Source organism: Coregonus lavaretus, assembly GCF_964263955.1.
Source record: "Coregonus lavaretus genome assembly, chromosome: 25".
NCBI classification, from domain to species: Eukaryota; Metazoa; Chordata; class Actinopteri; order Salmoniformes; family Salmonidae; genus Coregonus; species Coregonus lavaretus.
Genome location: NC_140012.1, coordinates 21,668,005 through 21,682,167, shown reverse-complemented (window position 1 = coordinate 21,682,167; position 14,163 = coordinate 21,668,005). Strand labels below are relative to the sequence as shown.

At 39.6% G+C, this 14,163-nt stretch overlaps 1 protein-coding gene across 1 annotated transcript in view; it reads left to right on the top strand.

Moving 5' to 3' along the window:
- Nucleotides 1–12,517: 12,517 nt before the first annotated feature.
- dnah9 (dynein, axonemal, heavy chain 9) overlaps nt 12,518–14,163 on the top strand; it is a gene marked incomplete at its 5' end in the record, with an annotated part of 118,461 nt that continues 116,815 nt past the window's right edge. The window contains 4 exons of the mRNA XM_084141655.1: nt 12,518–12,868; nt 13,105–13,301; nt 13,571–13,729; nt 13,914–14,044. Coding sequence (XP_083997781.1) covers nt 12,518–12,868; nt 13,105–13,301; nt 13,571–13,729; nt 13,914–14,044 — 838 coding nt within the window. The remainder of the gene's footprint in view (nt 12,869–13,104; nt 13,302–13,570; nt 13,730–13,913; nt 14,045–14,163) is intronic.

The window sequence follows — 14,163 nt, the reverse complement described above, 5'->3', positions numbered from 1 at the left end:
AGATAAGGACAATAAAGTCTAGACCCCATTTCCCCAAATGTTATTCCGCTACCAAATATGTTGTATTATGATAATTTATACGAACCTTAAATGTTATTATACATATTATCTTTTTGCAGAAAGTAAATAGATCAATTGATAGTGACAGAGTCACACATTGTATAAGATTACTTCCCAAGCAAAGTCCAATTTCTTTGACTCCTTGACTTTAGAAGGTCACCATAGATGATGTCACCATAGTCTAGGATCGGTAGGAACATCGACTGAATTATTTGCTTTCTGCTATTAATTAATAGTATTTCTATAGAAGAAGCCATTTTTATTATCAGCTTCTTAGTTAACCCATCTACTGTATGTGTTTTTCTTTAAAGACAACTTGTATCTATCCAAATTCGGAGATATTTAAAAGCAAGGACACGATCAATGTGGGCACCAGCCAAGGTACAGATGCTAAAACGTTTGAGTCATTATTGTGCGCTCTAGAAAACAAATGAGGAAGCATGTTATGATAGGGTTTGCCAGGTCACACAAAAAACATTTCAGTCATAAAACTTGCCAACTATCTGAGATGAGATGAAGTAATCATCAAATGTTTTGCTTGAAACTCAGGAATTAGAGTGCATTGCATAAGAAGATAGACGTAGGAATTGTATGTTCTTTATTTTATGACAACTATATTTTGACTTTGTAACCTTTACTGTGCATGACCTTTGAGTGTTGTTTAGAAACTGGTAGGAGGAAGGTGCAGAGATCTAGCTACAAGATTTCATGCCCAAGGAAGTCACATTTCCTTTCTATTTATTGTTTAACAGTAAGTGGACATTTGAGACATCCCTGATTTCTTCCTGATGTCGCGAGAGGCCTGGAGTTTACAACAGTGAGAACAGTTTCACAAGGGTAAGCCAATAATATTGTAATGATTTGTAATAGGTCGACTGATCAATAGCCTTTTGTCCAAATATTTTTATTATTATTAACATGGACGTAGGTTCTAAGGACTTTAAGATAGATGGTAGAAAGTGAGTACTTTTTTGTTTTGATTTCATACTGTGCGTGTTTGTCACTCACTTGCACTCACATTTGAGTGCTTGAACAGAACCACTTCCATCTTCCAGTTATTTTTACTTCAAAGCTATCCAAGATGACGCTAATCCTGAAAATCTCATTCACCTTCACACTGTTCTACACAGGTAACATTTTAAATGTTGTTGTTTGGTTCCAATTTGTTATAGGAGCCACAATGTCCATATGTTCACCTTACATACAGCAGCAGTTGGTTTTAAAGTTTATCTATTAATTATTAGTTTGTGTGTTTGACCAATATTTAGATGTTTTGTAACTTTATTCATGTTATCTGGTGTTATCTTCATTAGCAGACACACTACAGTGCTACACTTGTGAGTCTGAGGAATGCAGCGAAACAACGTTAGAGACATGTTCTGGAGGAGAAGTATGTTCCACCATGACAACAGTATTTGGTCATTTAGGTAAGTCTGGTCTGGAGTTTAGTCTGTTCTTGTAATGAATGGTTGCAATAAATTCCAGGCTGATTACACTATAAACATGGTCCAGAGTTTTTCCTGGTCAGATAAACCCTTTCACTTTAAAGTCACTGTGAAGTCATTTTTACTCTCCATCAGGCACCAGAGTCTCTAAGGAATGCATAACGAGAGAGGAAACCTGTGTGTTCATGGATGCAACAACAAAAACATCAATGAGTGGTGGATATTCACACACCTCCAATATCGCGTACTGCTGCAGCACGGACGGCTGCAACAGAAATACTCTCCCTGGTAAGATCATACATCAGAAAGTTTCTAATTTCTTAAATTCCCAAGCTCTCAGAATCACATTGATGACGTAGTTTCAGTATTTCATAGAAACACTAAGGGCAACATTTTCTTAGTGTAACATTGTGCATAGTAATAAACATACCATAAACCTCATAATAATCTGGCAGCATGATTTAATTTGATACTTTTCTTCAACAATGTGCATTATAAAGAAGCAACTATTTATGAATCGCTCAGTTCACTAAACTGGTATCAAATCCTAGCTCCACCATTGTGGCAGCCCCCCGCACCTCTCCAAAACCTGTATGTGTATTTACAATATGTGTCTTTCGGAGGGGTTGGTTTAAAAGTGGAAGTCACATTTCGGTTGGACCACTTGATTTGACCAATAAAGTGATCTTAATCTTAATAAAGGACAGAACAGTGACATGACATCTGAAACATGTGTTAAGTGAATGTCTCTTTGCTTAACACAGAGGTTACACAACTGAGCGACAACACAAGCACAGCCATATGACAAACAATCCAACCGATTGTAATCAAATAATTGATCAATCAAGTGCTTGATATTTAGTTTAAAATATGTAGTTTTAATTAAGGACTGGCTTTACAGGATACTGACATTATTGTTTTTCACCTGTGGTACAGCACTCAATGACAAGCCCAATAAACTGCAATGTTACTCCTGCAAGAGTGAAGAGGATAAAGTCTGCAACACAACTGTACAATGTGTTGGAGTTGAAGACCACTGCTTCAAATACACAGGTAAGCTCATTTTCAGTGGCATGAAATCCCTTGGAAAGTAATTGACCTTTGCTTTAATGACTTTTTTTGTTTTTCATGTTGCCAGTGCCCGCTCGTGATGGAAGTAATGATGGACGACACCTGGGCTGTGCCTCCGCCAATGTATGCCGCACGTACGAGACATCCCCCTCTACGCCTAACTTCAACTGCTGTAAGGGGAGTCTGTGTAACAACGCCATGGACATTGGACTGAGCTCTCTCCCTCTTCTGCTGGGTCTCCTCATCATCTCACTGGTCTAATTAGTAGGAGGATGCATGGTAATCCCAACCGTTAAGAGTGATATGTATCCACAAGATCAGGAAATGTTGGAGGTTCACTTGTTAGTAGGAATTAGGAAGGATGATGATTTGTATGATGCTTTTAAAATAAATAGTAATAAATATCTTTAATTTGGCACTCTACTCTATAGCGGTTATGATTTTTACATCACTGTATTCTATAAATGCTTATTATCGATATACCACTTCAGTGTATGTTACATAATGTGTCGTCAAGGGTAGGGGAGGGAATGGCCGGCAGGGATGTAGCTCAGTTGATAGAGCATGGTGTTTGCAACGCCAGGGTTGTGGGTTTGATTCCCACGGGGGGCCAGTATAAAAAAAAATATGTATTCACTAACTGTAAGTCGCTCTGGATAAGAGCGTCTGCTAAATGACTAAAAATGTAAAAATGTAGAATGTATAGTACAAAGCTCAAGGTTGCGTCCTCCCTCTCTCATAGGGCCCGATTCTCTCACGTCTTTCCTACGCACTTCTCAGTAGTTGGTATTCAGACTTACCTTATGAAGGTGCATAACGGACCTTGCAGGTATGGTTTCCTTGCGCGCACTGAATAAACAAATGTAATTCAATCTCTGAAAAGCCCTCCCACTTGCTGGCCAATAGATTTTCTCGTTGAGTATTCATTCAATAGGGTTTTCAGTACATTTATCTTAAGCCATCCCTTTAAAGCTACAATATGTAACTTTTTGGGCGACTCGACCAAATTCACATAGACATGTGAGTTATAGATCTTTCATTCCCATTGAAAGCAAGTCTAAGAAGCGGTAGATCTGTGCTATCTGTGCTATTTCTATGCTTCCCGTTCTGAAGTTTATTTTTTGCATCTTTTATTTTCGGTTTTGTACACCACCTTCAAACAGCTGAATATGCAATATTTTTGGTTATGGAAAATATATTTCACAGCGGTTTAGATGGTACAATGATTCTCTACACAATGACTGTTTGTTTTGTCACATAAACTGAAATTACGAGAACTATTACAATTTTAAATAGCGGAGCGATTTCTGCATAGTGCATCTTTACGGTGTACCTTTAAGTAGAATTTTGTGGACAGACTAGAATACATTGAGAGAACGGGTTCAGAAAATAGGGATCTAAATATATGCATATTCGTCTCCATTTCAACACCAACTGGTACATTTAAAAATGCTCTGATCTTGTAGATTATTTAGGCACATGTTTGGGTTAGGAAAGTATGAATCATAAAAAAACAGGTTTGGAGAGCCTTGCTCTTTCCATGACATAGACTGACCAGGTGAATCCAGGTGAAAGCTATGATCCCTTATTGATGTCACCTGTTAAATCAATCCACTTCAATCAGTGTAGATGAAGGGGAAGGGACAGGCTAAATAATGATTTTTAATCCTTTAGATAATTGAGAAATCGATTGTGTACTGTATGTGTGCCATTCAGAGGGTGAATGGGAAAGATAAAATGCCTTTGTGTGCCTTTGAACAGTTGGGTGTGTCAAGAACTGCAACGCTGCTGGATTTTTCATGCTCAACAGTTTCCCGTGTGTATCAAGAATGGTCCATCACCCAAAGGACATCGAGCCAACTTGACAGAACTGTGGGAAACATTGGAGTCAACATGGGCCAGCATCCCTGTGGAACGTTTTCAACTCCTTGTAAAGTCCATGCCCCGACAAATTGAGACTGTTCTGAGGGCAAAGGGGGTGCAACTCAATATTAGGAAGGTGTTCCTAGTGATTTGTACACTCAGTGTATGTTGATGAATCAAAAATACAGTGGTTTGATTCATTCTGAAAATTGCCACATTCAGTTCTTTAACCCATGGTAATGTTGGAAGATTAGTGTATATAGAATTATAATAGGGAGAATTGTGTACAATAGTAGGCTATTGCCTTGTCTATTGCCTGCACTAACCATGGAACTGTATGATAACACAGCCAAGTACTGCGCCATGTGTTGGGTTCAAACTGTAGGGCTTGGTCTACGCTCGGCTCCATAACGATTTAATTAGCCTACATGTCTTTTTGGTAACACTTTGCTTGACACCCAGTGTCATAACACGTTATGACACGTTCATAACCGTGTCATAATATGTCATAACAGCTGACGTTACGTGTCATAACCTGTCATAATATGGTTATAACACTGTCAGACACATATATTTAGACCTGTTGTGACATGTATTGCGTTATTTTATGGCTGGTTATGACACCTACATAAGAGTGTCAAAACCCACAAAACATACCACACAAGGCAAAACATTCCATTACACCATAGCCTACTTGTCAACAGTGTGTTTATGTTATATAAAATTTTCTTGAAAAGAAAAGGAGAGCCGCACATTCTAGGAGCTCAGATGCAATAATTTAATAACCTAATGATATAACATTTTCTGAATTGTATCATATTAAATTATCATTGTAATTGCGTACACATTGATGTCAGACATGCACCTACCCCAATGCTCTTTTGCTGATGACAGATTTCAGGAGCAGGACAAGACAGCCTCTTTTTAACTGATGACTGACATAAGGGCATGTATGTGATAATCAATAGCTCTTATCAAGTTGTAAATCACAGTGCATGAAGAATGGTTTTACTTCTATCAGAAAAAATTAAGTAGATGCTTTTTCCACTTGGAACCGATAGGTTCGCTAGACTTTATTCATGTTTTCCTTGAGCGGAAAGTGGGTGGAATTACTAGGGAATTAAGTCAAGGTCAGAATACAATCTGTAGAATACAGAATACAATCTGTAGACACACCTCCGCCACACCTTCATTTATTCGATCTCCACCCTAAATGAACACCGGGTGAATAACACACTATTCTCATGCTTAAGTTCAAGGTCAGAATACACATGAAGAGAAAAGTGCATAAAAGGGAATTACGTTCCATTTACGGACACTTAACTCAGGTGGGAATCAGGGCCATAGTGATGGGGTAACCCATGCTATGTATAGTTAATAACAATGTGGGTTTCATCTTGTTTCCTAATTTGCGTTTATGTTTGTTTTACATTTTCGGAATGATTTTTACACTTTAAAGTACTCTTGGAAGACTAGCCATTGGTCGGCTAAGAGTGGTCCTAATAATACATAAACTACTAAAAAACCCTGTGGTTTATTCATACCTGAATGAGGGAGTGTGTCCTGAGAGGGCTTGACTCAACAGGTGTGTCTGTCTGGAGTCTGGAGCAGCATCCTGGATATACACTGAGTCTACAAAACATTAGAAACACCTGCTCTTTCCATGACATTGACTGACAAGGTGAATCCAGGTGAAAGCTATGATCCCTTATTGATGTCACTTTGATGAAGAGGAGGAGACAGGTTAAAAATGATTTTTAAGCATTGAGAAAATTGAGACATGGATTGTGTATGTGTGCCATTCAGAGGGTGAATGGACAAGACAAAATATTTAAGAGCCCTTGAATGGGGTATGGTAGTAGGTGCCAGGTGCACCGGTTTGAGTGTGTCAAAAATTGCAACGCTGCTGGGTATTTCACGCTCAACAGTTTTCCGTGTGCATCAAAAATGGTCCACCATCTAAAGGACATCCAGCTAACTTGACACAACTGTGGGAAGCATTGGAGTCAACATGGGCTAGCATCCCTGTGGAATTCTTTCAACACCTTGTAGAGTACATACCCGATGAATTGAGGCTGTTCTGAGAGAAAAAATGGGGTGCAACTCAATATTAGAAAGTTGTTCCTAATGTTTTGTACACTCAGTACACTCAGTGTAGATCAAGTAATTGACCATTGTGAAAATAGAGTCTACAGTGCCTTGCAAAAGTATTCATCCCCCTTGGCATTTTTCCTATTTTGTTGCATTGCAACCTGTAATTTAAATAGATTTTTATTTGGATTTCATGTATTGGACATACACAAAATAGTCCAAATTGGTGAAGTGAAATGAAAAAAATAACTTATTTCAAAAAATTCTAAAAAATAAATAACTATGAAGCCCCTAAATAAGATCTGGTGCAACCGATTACCTTCAGAAGTCACATAATTAGTTAAATAATGTGTGCAATCTAAGTGTCACATGATCTGTCACATGATCTCAGTATATATATACACCTGTTCTGAAAGGCCCCAGAGTCTGCAACACCACTAAGCAAGGGGCACCACCAAGCAAGCACACCATGAAGACCAAGGAGCTCTCCACACAGGTGAGGAACAAAGTTGTGGAGAAGTACAGATCAGGGTTGGGTTATAAAAAAATATCAGAAACTTTGAACATCCCACGGAGCACCATTAAATCCATTATAAAAAAATTGAAAGAATATGGTACCACAGCGAACCTGCCAAGAGAGGGCCGCCCACTAAAACTCACGGACCAGGCGAGGAGGGCATTAATCAGAGAGGCAACAAAGAGACCAAAGATAACCCTGAAGGAGCTGCAAAGCTCCACAGCGGAGATTGGAGTATCTGTCCATAGGACCACTTTAAGTCGTACACTCCACAGAGCTGGGCTTTACAGAAGTGTGGCCAGAAAAAAGCCATTGCTTGAAGAAAAAAATAAGCAAACACGTTTGGTGTTCGCCAAAAGGCATGTGGGAGACTCCCCAAACATATGGAAGAAGGTACTCTGGTCAGATGAGACTAAAATTGAGCTTTTTGGCCATCAAAGAAACGCTATGTCTGGCACAAACCCAACATCTCTCATCACCCCGAGAACACCATCCCCACAGTGAAGCATGGTGGTGGCAGCATCATGCTGTGCGGATGTTTTTCATCGGCAGGGACTGAGAAACTGGTCAGAATTGAAGGAATGATGGATGGCGCTAAATACAGGGAAATTCTTGAGGGAAACCTGTTTCAGTCTTCCAGAGATTTGAGACTGGGACGGAGGTTCACCTTCCAGCAGGACAATGACCCTAAGCATACTGCTAAAGCAACGCTCGAGTGGTTTAAGGGGAAACATTTAAATGTCTTGGAATGGCCTAGTCAAAGCCCAGACTTCAATCCAATTGAGAATCTGTGGTATGACTTAAAGATTGCAGTACACCAGCGGAACCCATCCAACTTGAAGGAGCTGGAGCAGTTTTGCCTTGAAGAATGGACAAAAATCCCAGTGGCTAGCTGTGCCAAGCTTATAGAGACATACCCCAAGAGACTTGCAGCTGTAATTGCTGCAAAAGGTGGCTCTACAAAGTATTGACTTTGGGGGGGTGAATAGTTATGCACGCTCAAGTTTTCTGTTTTTTTCTCTTATTTCTTGTTTGTTTTGCACGAAAAAATATTTTGCATCTTCAAATTGGTAGGCATGTTGTGTAAATCAAATGATACAAACTCCCCAAAAATCAATTTTAATTCCAGGTTGTAAGGCAACAAAATAGGAAAAATGCCAAGGGGGGTGAATACATTCGCAAGCCACTGTATATGAATTTATTTTTTTAAATAACATGATTTGTTCCAGTTTGACCTTACTGTGAGCACATAAAGGAATGCAAAGGTGACATTCACACAAAAAGGACGCAGTGTCAGCAGCAAATGTGTTGAGCAAATTGTGTATATTTTGTTTGGCAGACCATTGTGTCTACTATGATAAACCAACCAACCCTTGGAAACATGGAGATAAATGTCACATGATAACAGGACTGTACCTGATACATTTGGGGGATTTGGGAAATGAATGATTAACTTATGTGGATAAGAAATGGTTTGAATAGGCTGAGAGACAGCTGGATTAGTAAGGATCTCAGTTGTACCTCATAGCTGTCTATCTATCCACGATGAGGCTCATTCTGACAATCTCCTGCACCTTCACACTGTTCTACACAGGTAACTTACTGAATTTATGTAGATTGGTTCTTACATATTTGTTAGTAGATCCAACATATCCATATGTACACCTTATTTTGACATATAGCAGTTATGTTCAATTTGAATGTATAATAACATGATGACGATCACAATTGATGTGTTTGGTTAATTATTTGTTTAATGATCGACCAATATTGAGATATATGTCTCTTTTTTTCATAATCTTGGGTGTTTTGGTTTCTAGCTGACATGCTCCAGTGCTACACTTGTGAGCCTGAGGATGAACACTGTCGGACAGCAATATTAAAGAACTGTGTGAGAGCAGTATGTTCCACCTTCACAAGCGTAGATGATCCTTCAGGTAAGTATGGAGTTGAGTCTGTTGTTGTAATGAAGGGTTGTGATAAATTCCAGACTCATTACACATTGTGAAGTATTTTTTTCCCCAATATATTTTTATTTTATATTTCAAATGTACAATTGCACCATTGTTACAGTTTACATTGTGAAGGATTTTTAACCTCTTCTCTCTCCATCAAATTCAGATTCCATCAGAGTATCTAAGGGTTGTACATATGTAGCCAAAAACTGTTATTTCATGGATAAAATAACAAAACTGTCACTGAGCGACGGATACTCACAAGCTTCCCAATCTTCATTTTGCTGCAACACGACAGGCTGCAACTTAGACACCCTACCTGGTAAGAACATACATCTAGTCAAATTTACAAGCTCTCAGCTTTTCATTGATGGTCTAGTATGAGAAAAGCAACGCTTGATATTTATTAGTTTGCGTAGGTTGTTATTTAATGACATAGTTGTTAATCTGTGATCTGTGCAGCCCTCAGTGACAAGCCCAATAACCTACATTGTCACACCTGGGTGAATGGTACTCATGAAGTTTTGCAATGCGTTGGAATTGAAGACCACTGCTTCAAATATAAAGGTGAGTTCATTTTCATTGGCATGAAATCCCATTAGACGTGACACGTTATAATTATTTTAATACTTTATTTATAGATTTTCAAAGAGACATTGACAACAAGACATGTTTTAGAGTATTTTTTTTGTTTTGCATGTTGCCAGAGCCCACTCCTGATGGGGGAAAAGGCACCATTTATGGGGGCTGTGCCTCCAGTGACTCATGCCTCTGGTCTGAGATGCCCACCCAGACTAACCTCAACTGCTGTAAGGGGAGTCTGTGTAACAAAGCCATGGGGATGAGACTGAGCTCTCTCCCTCTTCTGCTGGGTCTCCTCATCATCTCACTGGTCTAGTTAGTGGGAGGATTCATGGTAATTCCAACCGTTGGTGTGATATCCACAATAAATCAATGTGTCAGTATATTCTAAGAAATATCTAAGAAATGTTAAATATAAGTAATATTAATGTGTTTGGATGTTAATGTATTTGCAAGGAGGTAATAACAATAATAATAATATGCCATTTAGCAGACGCTTTTATCCAACGCGACTTACAGTCAAGTGTGCATTTTCACGTATGGGTGGTCCCAGGGATCGTAGGAGGGTAATGCTATCAAAAATAAATGGAAATTGTAGAATTGTTTTAAAATCTGTAGTCACTCACTCTTTACTCTTTACTTGTAGGTTACATCACTGTATATTATAAACTGGGTGTTCGAGCCCTGAATGCTGATTGGCTGAAAGCCGTGGTATATCAGACCGTATACCACGGGTATGACAAAATATGTATTTTACTGCTCTAATTACTTTGGTAACCAGTTTATATTATGCCATTATATAATTAAGCAATAAGGCCCAAGGGGTTTGTGGTATATGGCCAGTATACCACGGCTAAGGACTGTATCCAGGCACTCTGCGTTGCATCGTGCTTAAGAACAGCCCTTAGCCGTGGTATATTGGCCATATACCACACCGCCTCGGGCCTTATTGCTTAATTATATGATGGCATAATATCACCACCAAACTATGTTACATATGGGACAGTGCAAAGATCATCAACTTCAGTTTCACTCCATTCCTAAACAAAGGTCTTACACACATCTGAAAGCAATAAAGGAAAAGGAAACAGAGAAGACCACCAAACATCTGATGCTAAACCAAAGAATGTTAACGAGTCCATAAATACCTTTTTATACCTTTTTACAATGTTTGAGATGATGCCATTATTGGGTGAACGTAGCATGGTAAAGTCAAGTCTGATGGGGCAGAGAGTAAACAGATTTAGGAGATGGGTTTATTCTCAGGTATATGATCATAGCTTATATTTTTACTTCTCTTTGTTTTTTCTGTACTGCTTTTTAGTTGAGGCTTATAGCTAGCTGAGGGTTGTAACATGGCAGTGTGTACCCAGTTATATCAACAGTTATTGTCAATCAGTTATTATATGATTTAATGTGCTTTGGGACTAATAAAATAAAAAATAAATACTCCTATATGTGGATGCATGTCATCTTTATTTGTTTATTTTGTAAAGATGAATAATCCCACAGTGGCTCAGACACAGAGGCATCAGTGGTAGTGTACATAACCATATGAACGGATAGCCACCCGGCTAGCTGTTAACAACAGCTCTCTTGTATCAGTGACGAAGAGCCTCTTTGATTGTGGAATGGAAAGCCGGACCCTGGGCTGGTCTGGTCGTTGCCTTTGGTCTGTCATGCTAATCTTCAAAGAGGGAGAGGAACTGAGACTCCTTGGTCGATGGGTTCCCAGCACACAAACACACACACACACTCGCGCAGACAAACTCACCCACACACACTCTCTCTCTCTTTCTCCCTCCCCCTTTCTCTCCTATGGAGGTCTATGTTGTTTACTCAAGTGGACAAAAGAGGACAAAGGTAAATATTTGATGTTATGCTGCTGATAATGCTTTTATTTCATCCCCACATCAGAACCCTGAATGATAATAAACACTTTCTGTTTTCTTTTGCCAGATTTGACATGTGTATCATCATGATGTTGGGATTGCTGGTATTTACTGTACATGACAGAAAGATATGAAAAACACAAACTGTTCATTGGTGGTTTGATCTTTTTAATCAGGAACAGAGAAAGTACATAACAGATACTGTATAATGAATGTAGTAGTAGTGCATTATTTAGTGTTTATGGCCAATGCTTTTATGTCCCATTTGCTTTTAGATTAATCAGTCTTTAAAGCTTCAAAATATTATGTTCATACTATTTTCACAAGGAGATAGGCTTGCTTGATGTGCTTTATACGTCAAAGTAAATAGAAACGTAAAACCTAAATAAAGTTCCCAAATAAGGTCATGCTTTATTGGGGTCAGCTATTGGTTAGGGCCAGCTTTCACCCTTAATAAAGAGGTCACTGGAGGGGTTGGATGAGGTTTACTAGGGTTGCGGTTTGTACTCCACTGGTGCCACTTTGTGGCAGCTATTGGCCATTGCATGTTTCTGTATTTGGTATGAGATAAATTGTCAGTCTATGGGCCTAACGTCTTGCTCAACATTATACTCTAAATTGCAAAAATGTGGGATAGGCTAATACAAGGCCTAAGATTGGAGACTGAAATTATTTTCTTTGAAATGGTGTGGTTGTAGACTACCGTGCATGTTTCCTTTGCGCAGAACTTTTTACCATAGTTTGTCACCTGTTGCAATGCGTCTCATGTAGGCTAAATAATATTATCCTCTGTCTTGAGAAGTCGGCACACAAACAGAAAGCGCGACTAGTTACCAAGTTAACCTATCTGGAAGAATGACATGGGTCAGAGCCTAGAGGTAGCTTTTGTACCCCAAGCAACGGATGGTTCATTAATGCAAACACAGCGTTACTATGGAGGCCAGGGGACAATCACTTTATACACAAACCCCCTCACGCCACCGGGTCACTGGCAGTGGGCTGAAGAGCTGAGGAGGACCGGAACGTTAGAACAGGTCGAAAATGGAAGATTCTCCGGCGGAGGACAGGAGATTCGAATTCATAGAGAAGTATGTGTTGAAAACTTTAAAACTGAAGCTTGACCGGTGGCAGAAATGTATTTCCACCGATGACAACAAGCACGTTATTCAGGAGTTCCTGGACAAACCCGACCAAATTACACTGGTCGTGTCTCTGAATGCAGCTGGCCACTTGCTGCCCACTGTCGGGTTTCCAGCGACTGTTAAAAACAAGGCTGTTTACTTCGTCAAAAGAAGCAAAACAGCTCTAACACCTGACTCAATGAAAAGTCATTTGGTATATGGAGACTTGTCCTACGCGCCGCTTGACCAGTTTTCTGCACTAGTGGAGGAGGTAATAATTAAAGTTATGCTCACTGCGCAGGACAGCTCATATATAACAGTTGTGTGTATGTTACAAACGATTGAAACGATTGAACTAAAATCAACGACAATACTTTACATAGGCATCTCATATTATTTTTAGGTAACGAAATTACTGAATAATAGCTATTATTATACATTAGTTTGTAAAACTCTTTACTGTGATAAAGTTAATGTGATTCTTATTCTCCCCCTTATTCCTTTCAGGTTGTTGTCCCATTGCTGTCCAACAGCAGGAACCATAGTGAATGGCCTCAGGTGGTATCCCAGGACATTCAGCGCCATGTTCATTCCCTGAAGACCAATGTGTTTGTGGTGTCTGGCCAAGTGAAAGGCAAGACTCTGCTGCCTTTACCACCTGGGGCAGAGAGAGTGGAGCAGGCTGCCCTGGAGAGGGACAAGAGGTAACATAAATGACCTGCTGTCTCATATTATAACAGGACATTACAACACAGTAGAGTTATGCATTATAACGTGTAATAACATTAGTGTTCAAATATATAGACGTGTTATAACATATACACCTGGATTTCCCCAGACTTGATAGATATCAACATGTTTTATTATTCAGGTGGAGTCACCAGATTCTTAGGCTACCCTAACCCAGACCTAACCCCTAACCCCTAACCCCAGTCACAAACCCCTATCTAACCCATGTTATCTCTGCCTACAGGGGAGACGTAGTGGGCAAGAGCATCATCCATGCCATCGAGTCAGTGGTGATAGAGTGGAGCCACCAGATCCGTGGGGTTCTGAAGAAGGACTCGTCTGAGCCTCTGCTGGAGGGAAAGAGTCCTACACCACACACTGAGCTCAACTTCTGGAGGAGCAGGTCAGTACTGTAGTGGGCCTACACTATATGCCATAGCCGTGTGTCATGCTCAGTAGGCAGGAAACAGTCTGATTTAATTTTTTTAAGTGACCCATCCATAAACTAATATATTTCGATATGTATGCATATAAAAACAAATGTATATGGCACTACTTGTTTCACTCCAATGAACTTCTCTGTGTAGATATGCAGACCTGGAGTGCATCCACTCTCAGTTCAAGTCCTCCAAGGTGACCAAGATGGCAGAGATGCTGGATGCTATGGAGAGCAGCTACTACCCTGCCTTTAACGACATGCTACAGGACGTCCTAGCAGGTAAACTAAAGCCCCATTTTAACCCATCGCCGATAAAGTAAAACCGCACTGTGGGTTCAACTAATGTTTATGCTGTATCGGAGGTGTTAACTAGGTGCTACTAAAACTAAGACCCCATG